We start from the raw sequence: 12,780 nt of genomic DNA, 5'->3' as shown, positions 1-12,780 counted from the left end.
TCTCGTTTTTCTGCTCTTTCCCGAGCTGCGACTATTGTGGGCGTGAACATTGAGGGCTCGCGTGGAACGTTTTCATTTCTATGTAATACGTATGAAAAGTAGAAATGTTAGCAAAGGTAAGGATTCATTTCCCTCGCTGTTTGATGCGTTAATTAAATTGATGAAACTAATCAAAGCATGGGTTCAATCAGGAATCAATACGGAAAGCGAACAAACTGCTGGTTTAACGTATATTACAGTACTATCCGGCTCCGGTTATAACAAACAGAAACACGCCACATCAGGGTCATGTCAAATTACAACAGTCTCCAAGAGTTTATAAACAAAGGCTCGTGGGAGCCACCGCATGTCACATAATAAGTAATCGGAGTAATACTGAGAGCTATGGAAGATCCTGCGTACATGCAACACAACAACTACGTCATGTCTAAAGTCTACAGTTTGTTGTGTTTATACTGGCAGACCAGGCTAGAACTACGAAAGAAGAAATGACTGTACGGTTAGGCCTATGCACGAGCTTATTGCAGGTTAGTTAAATATATATACAGACGATCTCTCCCAGTCGTGCGGGAGGGGTGAAGAAGCAACAGCGTAGAGATCCCAGTGACTACGCTCCTTACATGAGATTTATCAAGAAGTTGATCGTCTTCAGCACCTTCGACCTTTCGAGAGTTTTTTTTTTTTTTTCCTTTTACAGGTGCACTTGAGGATCGGTGCGCAGTGTGTCGGATCCATACGACTTGTTCGGCCAGGTATTTCCGCTGCGACGACTGAACTGCGACCACGAACTAGTATTAACGCGGAGTTTTGTTGAGGCAGCAGTTTATAGGTTGGCACAGTGTGTAGTGAAACGCACACACAGACACAAACAAAACCACATGCACGAACACAGTCTACGATTATGTAATGGACGCATCTTTGGCTCTTCTCAGTCCGCAGTTTTGATTTATCCTTTCGGTTACCTCCATGGAAACAGAGAAAGAGGGTGGAATGGAACTTGCCGTGTCTGCATCACCTCTGAGCGACCAAAGGTACTAAGAAGCTATCACTTTGAGAGAGTTATTACTATACTTGGTGTGTGTGTGTGTGTGTGTGTGTGTGTGTGTGTGTGTGTGTGTGTGTGTGTGTGTGTAAGAGAAAAAATCTGTACAACGGACAAAGTCGCTCGCTTCGCAATGGGAACCGTCTGGGACCTTACACCAGCACTGGAGCAGCGTTCTTGTCGACCATTGAGTAGTCTGAGGAACAGGGGTGTGCGCGGTCCCTTCTACGTTCTATCACCATGAGAGATGCAGTTTGTCTTTCACCGGTCATCGTGGTATCTCCTTTGGGGGAATCTAGGGAAGGAGGGAGCGGTCGCAGTTACTCGTTGTCGCGGTCTTCTCGGAAAAGGTACGTTGTCCAGTAGACCAGGTTGAAGAGGGCAAACATCAGCGGAAAGAATATGCGAGAGATGACGTCGATGCGCTTGGAGCGAGAGGGAAACTTGTTCAGCCATCGTCGGCACAGGTTGACCTTAGGAGACTTCATGTGGACTTCACACTGCCGCATCTTCTCGGCGTGCATGTCACCGTGGTGGTGAACCAAGGGCTTCTGGGAAAAACAGAAGGTTAGTGATCTCCACTGAGAGCAAGAAGTGGCCGCTTGTTAAAGCACTTACGAGCTGCGAATATTATTAGGGTGCAAGCAGAAATCTCTGCTGGGTGGGGGTGGGGGGGAAGAAGTAAAGTAAAATAAAGTACGAATATTAGGGTAAAGTAGGAATATTAGTTCATTAAAAGTGATTTCCATGCAGCCACTTCTCTTTGAATTATTAGTTATCATAGTTGTCTGATCAATGCTGCTCAGAAGAAGAAGGATCAAAAGCCATTTTGAGATTAGGTTTTTTTTTTTTTATGCAGCTTGAGCAGACAATTTTTTGGCACCGTTCTTGGATATAACAGTGACAAACGAAACTTCGTTATCAAGTTGTACGTTCAATCGCATTCCCTTGCATGTGATTGAAGTGCACGCGGATCAGTCTATCATGAACTATTTTCTTCAATGCTACATTAATGCAATCATAAATTTATTACTTCAAGCACAACAGAAATTAGTACCATCTTAATCACAATCTTTCTTCTTTCAAATCTTTTTATAATAATATCCTCGTGCAGACAAGTCATGTTCTCTCTCTCTCTCTCTCTCTCTCTCTTTCTGACTAAGGCTAAGTACTCAAACTTCTGTTGTATACTCTTCTCGAAAAAGTTTGAAAATTTCGTTCTCTTTAATCCAAACGAAAGTGTACTATGGAGTGACGTGTACATACAGAAACAAATAATGAAAACTGAGAATTTTGATGGGAAATTCGGTACACAGGAGATAGAAATGCAAAGTAAGATGACTTGCTAAAAGATTCCGACCGATCAGTCAGAAATTATTTTCTAAGAATGTATCTCAGATCTTCGGCAAGAAATCTCACTTTTGTTTGTTGCCTAGCGGAGGTCCCCAAACTACAGTCGTAGACATCTTCCCACAAAGTATTTCAAATATACTCAGACGTGTTTTTTAAGCTTTATGACACCGCGATCTCGTATAGGATAGCTAAATTTATGCAGTAGAAGGATCGAGCCGATGGATATCTAAGGAGTAAAACGCGATACCTCCTAGTGTTGAATTCTATCAGCGGTGTGAGGAAGACTGTCGGTCTCCCTCACACCGCTGACAGAATGCGACACTAGGAATACTAGAGCTAACAAAGTTACTTTTCGTGTTTGGGATCGATATGAAAAGAATTGTGGACCGTGGGATTAAAATGGCCCTCATTACAGGGAGGCCAGATTAATACTACCTACTGTAGCCGCAGTTAAACATGAAGACAAAGAATCCAAACGTTACCATATCATGCTGCCATTGGAAACCAGACCTTGGAACTTTATACTCGTACTGTAGGACTTTGAGCAGAGCAGTGAAGAACGAATAAGTGAATTAACTGAAAAGTTAAAGCAACTAAAATGAGACGTTCTTGTATGAAGTTAGGAGTAAAGTTGAAGAACTTGTTTAATTGAAAAACAGAGATACTGTACAATATTCACCAAGATAAGAAAGGAATCGGCGAAGTTAGGTTCATGAGAAACAAAAATAAGGAGATCAACAAAACTCACAAGATCAGTGAAGTCTATCTGCACCAGAAAAACGTCATACTGATAAAGAAATTGAAGACTTCTGTCATGATATATCTCAACTGTAGAGTAAAGGAAAACATCATTTCAAAATTGTAATGAGACACTTTAACCACCTTACCGGCCGTTATGGATCAAATACGCATCCGCATACGCTTCGTATCCATCATATATTTCATTGTTATAACAATGGTATTACAATTTTAATAAGCACTTCGCATCCATGATAAAGTGAACGTCTATAGACGTCTTGGCCGGTAGCGTGGTTAATGCTAGAATTGGTATACAACACTCAGATGAAAGCTCGATCGGAAATTTCGGATATGGCACGAGAGATGACAGAAGAGCGAGGCTAATAGAACTTGCAATAAAAGAAAACCTGCACATCATGATACAACAGGAAGTGGACATGGAAAAGTCCAAATTGAAGAACATCGTTTTGGATTGTTCGGTTATTAACGTATTCAACATCGGAAGAGACCATTGTATGGTACGTAGCAAGAGTCATATACAAATTGCCTAAAAGAAAGAAGGAAAATGTTTAGATGATCAAAGAAGCAAACATCCATGGACACAGCATTAAAAAATAAATATTTCAAGATGAACTAAATAACAGATTTAAAAATCTTAATATAGACGACAGTGTTGATCCATCGGAAAGTAATGATATTATTATCCAAAATCTTTTGGATAATAATAATAAAAAAAAACTTTTGTACTGCATAAAATACTACGAAATCAACACGTGGGGGCGCATAGGTAAGAACCAAGAAATCAGCATATGCCAAAACAACAGCAAGACCATTCCTCAAAACTATTTACAGCATCCTTTGAAAAAATATTCAAACTTCTTGATTAGGAAGAAAAATATGAAGATAAATGGAAGATATTTTAAGACATTTACGCATTGCAGATGACATAGTTATCTTTAATTCAAGTCGAAATCAATTACAGACTCGTATTCGTGAACTCTAAATTACTAGCAAAACAGCCGGCTTAAAGATAAACCTAAAGAAGACCCAAGTTTTTTTCAATAGCCACGTACATCCAGAAATAATAAAAAATCAGTGACGATGAAATTGAACAGGCGGGTTATTACATATATTCAGTTCAACGGATATCAATGAGTAAAAATACATTAAAGTCAAAAGAAGACAATGCTTTGGGCGGAAAGCATTTGGAACATTGCAGTCGAAATTCCAAAGCTAAATACCACCATACTTGAAAAGAAATGTTTCTAACCGTGTATTCTCCCTCTGTCGTCATGTGGCAGTGAAATATGAAGAACTAAATGCAAAGGAAAGTCAAAAATTACGAACAACACAATTTAATATGGAAAGAAGCAGGCTTGGTATCACAAGACTGGATCGCCAAAGGAATACGTGGATAAGAAGTCATATCAGATGTTTCACTCTTTCTATAATGTCAGTGACATTGATTTGACTTCTTATCCACGTATCAAGACCAGTGATGTACAAAAGCAATACGGGATCAGATTCCACGGGAGAATAAGCGACCACAACACCAACCAAAATGGCGATGGATTGATGAAGTCGGATTTGCAGGCGTGGCAGGGGGAAGAAAAGTCATTGAGAGACAGTTTTGGAGCCATCTGGGAGAGGCTTCAACGATCAGTGGATCGATAATGGCTGACGATAATGATGATGATTATAACATTGCACTAAAATATTAATTTTATTACAACATAATGTAATAATTATAAATATGTTTAATTATATTTCGTTATTCTGATTTGATATTTTTTCTTCTAAAATGTAGAGTTTATTAAAGCGAATCGCTTTGTCTGATAATTGCATTCTTGTACACAAAGCGCTTCTAACAGAATTTCAAAAATGTTTTCTTCCGTAATGTAATTTCGTTGAGAACGATTGATCTCACGGGGACATTCTGGTGTTTCGAATGGCTTCACATCGATGTGAAAATATTAAACTCTCCACATTTTGAACCGTAAAAGTGCCAACTAGCGGAAATTAAAGGTGAGGCCTCAAGTTCCGAATCTGCTCTGTGAAAGAGTTGAGACCTATGATTGTAGTAATACTGCTAACAATAGTTCATGTGGCAGTCAGTTTGAAGCCATCTGGTGTGAGGTGGAATCTAACAAGATCAATTACATAGTGGGGTGTTGTTACAGACCTGGTGGATCGGTTGCTGGTGATGAAGAAATGCATCACCAAATAGAAAAGATCAGCGCGAAAAGATTAATCATAATGGGAGACTTTAATTATCCAAATATTGATTAAGTTTCAAAAGAGTGAATAGACATATCGATACAAAATTAATAACGGAAAAAACTCGCGTACAAAGATTATTTAATAGTATAATTTTCGCCTGTGTGTCACAGGCATCTTCAGTACATTAAGCTCAAATTAAACAATAACTGACAATTCCAAAAAGCCCCACCTAAGTAGCTGGTGTAAGATAACTAAAAAGGTCAATAACTTTCCTAAAAAAATGAATACAATAAAAAATTAGGAAAGATTAGCTGATTTGTAAAGTACTATCTCCCATAAAGGGGACAGACGTAAGCCGTCGGATCTGTTTAAGTTAGGAGAATGAAGTAGAGTTTCACATGTTTCTTTATAAAGGCGTTCCATGAGGAACCGACTTTTGTGAAGAACTCTTGTCTTTCTCCAATGAACTCTGTGTCTAGTGAAGATGGTATGTTCTGCAAGTCCAGACTTTTCAGGTTTAAAGTATTCAATATAAAATTGGTGTTCTTCTAGACGAATAGGAGAAAAAAGTTTTAAAACCACTGAATATTTTTGTTGCCTTTCGACCGTTTAGAAAAATCTCCACCTTTCTCATTTCTCCTAAGGACAAGTTTCCACATCTTAATCATCCAGGTGTATACCAGATTCTGTGCTCGTGTGGATTATCTTATTTCGAACAAACGGGAAGATCTGCCTCAATTCGGCTAGAAGAAAACCAATCTTATATTGAATACTTTAAACCTGAAAAGTCTGGACTTGCAGAACATGCCATCTTCACTAGACATAGAGTTCATTGGAGAAAGACAAGAGTTCTTCACAAAAGTCAGTTTCTCATGGAACGCCTTTATAAAGAAACAGGTGAAACTCTACTTCATTCTCCTAACTTAAACAGATCCGACGGCTTACGTCTATCCCCTTTATGGGAGACAGTACTTTACAAATCATCTAATATTTCCTAACTTTTTATTGTATTGATTTATTTTATTTTATTTTTTATTTTAGGAAATTTATTGACCTTTTTAGTTATCGTACACCAGCTACTTAGGTGACGCTTTTTGGAATTGTAAGTTATGGTTTAATTTGAGCTTAATATGTACTGAAGATGCCTGTGACACACAGGGGAAATTACACTATTAAATAATCTTTGTATGTGAGTTTTTTCGTTATTAATTTTGTACCAAGTATTGATTGAGTAGCAGAAGAATCTCATGAGAAGAATGAAAATGCATTTATTGAGCTGATGAGGGACAACTTCCTGAAGCAGCATGTGACAGAAGGAACTCGAGGTCAAAGAGTGTTAGATTTGATTATAATGTCAGAGGTCGTTTCAGTTAAAGACGTAACTACTCTAGAATAGTCACAACTGTAGCACGGAAAGCAAAGTCTGAATATGAAAAGAAACTGGCTCTGCGTGCTAAAGACTACCCACAAGAATTCTATCGATATGCTACAAGTGATAGAAAGAATGAATATGAAAGAATAACCCTTCTAAATCCTGACGGCGTGAGGGTTACAGAAGCAGAAGGGGTTGTTCAGTTAATGAGTGCATATTTCGTTAAAAGCTGTCAACCTCAAAAAGAACATTGAGCTCACTGTTACCTCTTCACTAGATGAAGAAACGAAGGTGTATGAGGACGAGGTATTAAAGCTGTTGCACAAACTGAATAAGAATTCAGCAATAGGGACTGACGGGATATCAGCACCTGTGCTAAAAGGGTATTCAGCTGAACTGGCCATTCCTTTGACCATGCTGTATAATATGAGTCTCCGAACAGGGAAGATACCACAGCAATGGAAGGAATGTATGGTAATTCCATTGAACAGGGGTGATGCAAAGACCGATGTATCCAACGATCGACCAATTAGTATCTCAGGAGTTGTGGTGAAGATTTTGGAAAAATTGGTTAGGGCTCCCATTCAGTAATGGGTTGACAGTGAGTCTCTACTTTGCACTGAGCAACATGGGTTTACTAAGTAAAGACCACTTTCTAGCAACTTTTTCACATTCTATAACAATGTTACCATTGAAGTAGACAAGGGGAATGGATACACCATGATACCTTTGGATTTTGCTAAGGCTTTTGACCGAATTCAGCATGGAAGACTTTTGCACAAATTGGAGAAAATGGGTTTGGGTTATACAATATTTGCATGGTTTGAGTGCAGATAGTTATAAGGACTTAAAACAGCTTGGACCTACGCAGAAGGATATAAAAGTTCTTTCCTTGAGGGCCCTACAGGGCACACTGGTGGCATGGCGTTGCCACCATAGAATGACTACAATGATAACTAGAACAGGCATAGGGTGAAACACTTGTAAAGGCTTAGGCCTATATCAAGTCTCGACGAGATGTCTGGACGTGATGTAAGGGTAATACTGCCCATAACCAGTACAAAGATTAATAAAAAAAAATAATAAAATAACAAGTGGCGTACCACAGGGATCAGTGTTTGGTCCACTGTTATTCAATCTGTACATTCATGATATTGGGAGTGGAAGTATTTAATTAAATAGAATTAATAAAATATCCTACGACAATACTTTACGTTCACAATCCAACATCATCTGCAGCATAATCCACTCTTCACGAAGTCCGTCATCTCAATTAATAGTACTTTGGGCTGTTAATGATGTTAACATAAATAACACGAAAAAATAATAAATGTCAGAAAAAAGTTTCTGAAAAGTCAAACTGAAGCCACTAGGATCTAAAAAAAATCACCGTCATTTAGTGAAGCTGGTCTGCACGAATAATATTTCACGTGACGCAGTGCCTTATTGTGCGTTTGTTTCGTTATTCAGATTTCGGAAATCGGATGTGGTTTTCTGTAATAACCATTTTGTGCTTTCATTCGTCTTCTCGATGTTTCCTTTTCTTCTGTAGTTCTTAAATATTCGGGTAAGGAAAAAAAAAAATCTGTTGTCGCTTCAATGGGTCATAAGGGCTCTCGGCGGGCTGCTCTCTGAATATGTGGAATCGCATGCTCGTGTAGGCCGTTCAGTGCAGACGACAAACGCGTGGTTCGATTTGTTTTTTATTTCTATTTTTATTGTATTTATTTACTTATTCGGTATTTGGATTTCATGGCTTCATTCAACCTGGAGCAAGTGGCTTCTTTTTTAGAAATATTTCATTTTCATTAGCATCGCTGTATGCGGTCCGAAATAAGAAGAGATGCGCCGATTTCTTTTTTAACGCGGAGAGCCCTTAACAAAGGCATTAACTGTCAAAATAAGGCACACACCGGTGTTGTTTGCTACTTGAATTTTTCTTGTTCGCTCTTGCAATATGTGAACACCTTTTTTTTAATTTAAATTTCTCATCGATTATTATAAAAATCTCTTCGAATTTCGCGGCTCTCGTTAAGCCCCCATCTTGATTAACAAATCGAAGTCACGTCTTCAATGTCGTCAGTACCTGCATGCCGTGCGAGTGACGCGCTTTCTCTGTTTGATCGGTGATTATAGCAGCTGTTAACACCGCACTTCATTACCAGTGAAGAACGTTTAACTGGATGGAAGATTTTGTGCAATAATTTAACTTTGCCATTAAAAGAGATTAAACCTCTTACACAAAATAAGCCTCGAAATATGCATTAAAGTATCTTCTTTATTGATGAATTAACGCGTTTTTGTGATGCCCTCTGCAGAAGGGTTGAAAACTCTTAATATTCAAGACGTAAAAGTGAAGGGGGATTCTTTAATAAGTGTGGCCATTCATTTATTAAGGCATTTCTATAACGCATTCGGAGCCTTGACACCAGACAACTTCAAAGCCAAAATACAACCATGGTAAGCAAAGAAGAGTGAAAATATGGAAATGAAACCATCTGCTCTCCTTATAGTGGTAAGCGACGTGATCCAAAGGGAGAAAAGTCGGACAAATTGGGAGATTTGGATGCCAGTATTAGGAACTCCGATAGATATATCATGTAATAATAGCCGCACAAGCTCATTGCCGATGATTTCATCTGGGGAAAGCCATTGTTTGAGAAAAGACCACCGAAATGTTATCATTAAGTTACTGAATTAAGTGACGCTTACGATGGAAACCACGAAGAAATAAAATAAGCTGGCCGCGGTAGGAAGGTTCCAGCGAAAGAAAATTCAAAAAGAGAAAGAAATTGTACCATAAAAAGACACGTTTTTAGTATGAAAATACTCGAAAAAGAAGTTCTTTGAAAGAAAAAATCGATTCAGTGTTTTTATTTATTTTTTATTTTTTTAACGAAAACTAAGGATCAGAATGTAGTTTTGAAAGTGAAAATGGAGAATGATATTTTCGGTAATAAAATTTTAAAATGGAGTCGAAGATAGGATTTTGGTTTCATTATTAATGAGGGATGTTTTATGTTTGGAATGTTTTTTTTGCTAGTAGGTATGGAAGACGCATGCTCTTCTCTTTATGTTGTTTGTTATTTCCACTCTAGAACGGTTGCGAAATCTGCAGGGTGTGTTTGTGTACACGCACGTGTGGATTACTAATACAGAAAGAATAAACTGATATGGTTCTTGAACCGATGATGATTTCACTCTTTCATCAGGAAAAAAAAAACGAAGACGTTTTCTGCCAGAAATAGAGATTACATAAAAAAGTTCGAAATGTCACCTACCACCTGTGGCTCTGCTTGAAGCGCCACAGTGAGCAAAGAGAACAACCTTAATATTGTCAGCTGATCTACAACAGTCATCCACTCTCCATCGCGTAACTTGGCGAAATGATGACATCGATTGCGCGACCAGGGATGCGGTGCCTGTTTCCCACATGCCTATGCAGGCTTCGTCAACAGTCTCTGGCATTCCATCTTCGTGAAACTGGACATTCCTGCGAACGCTTGTTTCGCAAACAGTTTTGTAGTGTCATGTTTCACGCTGTCCCGCTTCACTTCCTCTCATCTCTTCAAGTGCCACCTCTTCTTTTCGAGTAGTTTTCATTCTGGCACAGTTATCAGCACTACACCTCAGGAGCCTCTGGTGATGTTTCGCACAACCACAACAGCGCAGTGATGGACAGCGCTTTCTTTTCAAAGTTCACAATCACTGTTAGGATTCATTTTCGTGGATTAGCGTAATATACTGGCAGCCAGCTTGAAAAACTGCCACCTTACTGACAAAGGGAGTGTTGATTCTCCTCGAGCGAATAGTGGTGGCAGACGTCCTTCTAATCTGCAAGCGCATTTCACGGAAAATAGTACCGACAGATCCTTAAACAGTTAAATTAAACAGCATTTTCAGCTAGTTTCGGAACAGAATTTTTGGTGAGGGTTTAGATAAAGTTGTTGACTTCACCGAGAACAAAAAACTGAAAAAACTGAAACTTGTTTTCCTGTTCAATTAAGAAATAACTCTCTTTACTCCTCGTTTTATTTTTAGCAACGCAGAAATTTGTAGACAATCTACAATTTAAATTGGGCATCAATATATCTCAAGAAGAGCCTCCTCTGAATTCAAGAAATTTGGCTTCTCTGAGAACCTGCTAACTCCTTACAAATGGCAAATCTGTTCAATCATTGAATAATGCCCTCACGTTTCGCGTGGCGTACCAGATGATTTTCTAAAATAATTTACTAAGTTTACTAATTATTTGCAGAAGAGAACCCTTAGGCAATTAATGACAGCTCCCTGATCGATTCAAGCCAGTCTCTATCACTCACACATTCAGTCAGGTGGAGTACTTATTTTTTATGGATATTTCCTTGTTGCAATCATTAGAACTGCCATTTTGTCCTTTAAATCTTTTCAAATATATTGCATTCTTCATTAATTCTCTCCAGAGATTCCCTTGGGGACCATTTCCATTTCACACGTATTTTCTGGAAATCTGAAAGTCTTCAAATCGAATGTTAACAAGCTTCTCCTGAACTTTCTGTCCATCCACTATACTATCGGTTAAACAGGTTTGAGATTACCACATGCCTTCCTACCTTGTTAATTGCAGAACTACGAAAACGAGATCATTCCCATAGAACAGCGTTTCTTTTTCTCGGATGGAACATATTTAATTAGTACCTGCATAGTAAGTTAAAAAAGTTTGATTTTCATCACTTCAAAAGGAATCTTTATGTCTTATATATGACATTTATCAATAAGATACGTTAGCCGAATCCGTAAGGAGGTAGAAGAATTTTTTTCTATCTTCCTGAAACTTGGGTTTTCCATCCGACATGCAGGCAAATCAGTCAAAGAACACACGCAGTTAAAAGACAAAAATGTTATTAGTGGACGGTAGCCTGTAGATGTATAGAGTGTAGACGAAGTAGTGTAGAGTGCCCTCTGCGATGAATCCTTAAACTACTTATGGGTGTGACTTAATAATATTAATAATAACTGAAAAATATTAAACTGATAAAATCCTTCAAATCGCATGGTACATTTAAAAGTTTTTAATCGCTTCGAAAGTGCTGTCAGTTTATGTGATAAAAGAAATTATTGATCTGTAATGACTTCTTTTGTGATAAGTAATTGTACAAAGCTGAAAGATCGATGGTGATGATTAAAATACATTTTATTCATGAACCTCTAGTAATAAGTCACAATATCGTGTTAAAACCACTAAATCGATAAATTATAACGGAAAACAACTATTAACAGAAACAGTACTACAGGGCAGAAATAATTTTAGCCAATGGTAATTATAGCGATGCCAATTGGCATAAAAAGATAACATTTTCAAAGCCAATACGTGATATTCAATAACACATAAAAACACCCGACAGGTTGAAATAGAAAGGGCAAAAGAATGTGCTGCTGTTTGTTTTTTGTTGCTAAGACAACGTCGAATGCCATCTTTATCACGGACAAATGCGAAGGCGGATTTATCTAAATTTCCTTCCGTATACAACAGACAACGCAAGTATCCAATTTGGAGCAAAATCGAATCCCAAATTAATATGTTCATAAAGAGATTGTATTTCAAAGCTGATTAAAATTGATCCGTCAGTTTGAGAGATTAAAATTCGAGACACATTTTGTATAAGAGTGTAATGGATTCTTCACTAGGATTCAAGAAATGCTAAGAAGAAAATGTTGTGCAACATCGTGGCCACACTTCATGAGCAAAAGTGTGTTCTGCTTAAATCGTGTTGCCAAAAGGTTCTTCTAAGTTTTCTGATTATTCTATTAATAATTGAAATTTATTAAGAATGAAGAATGAAGGAGTGGGAAAGAATGAACGAAAACATTGTAAAAATGCGTTTTCGTTCAATTTCTTACGAAAAGAAATCGAAGCTCCAAATTATACCAGCAAGATAAAGGAAATATAATTAATAAATGCAAAGTATTCAGGTGTAAAAAATATGTAAAAACAGGACTATTGCAGGAGCCAGTAGTAGTGTTTTTGCTGCTCATTGATTTAAAAGGCTGCTGATTAAACCAATCTTGAACTGCT

At 37.9% G+C, this 12,780-nt stretch overlaps 1 protein-coding gene across 1 annotated transcript in view; it reads right to left on the bottom strand.

The window, feature by feature from the left end:
* Positions 1 to 1,362: 1,362 nt before the first annotated feature.
* Positions 1,363 to 12,780, bottom strand: part of LOC150109738 (glutamate-gated chloride channel-like) — a 224,971-nt gene continuing 213,553 nt past the window's right edge. Inside the window, exon 9 of the mRNA XM_090403167.1 lies at positions 1,363 to 1,593. Coding sequence (XP_090259293.1) covers positions 1,363 to 1,593 — 231 coding nt within the window. The remainder of the gene's footprint in view (positions 1,594 to 12,780) is intronic.

The sequence above is a fragment of the Typopeltis vanoorti genome, chromosome 2 (assembly GCF_054136105.1).
Source record: "Typopeltis vanoorti isolate ZY-2024b chromosome 2, IOZ_Tvanoo_1.0, whole genome shotgun sequence".
Classification (NCBI taxonomy): Eukaryota; Metazoa; Arthropoda; class Arachnida; order Uropygi; family Thelyphonidae; genus Typopeltis; species Typopeltis vanoorti.
The sequence above is the reverse complement of the archived record's forward strand: the minus strand, read 5'-3'. Positions and strand labels throughout refer to the sequence as shown.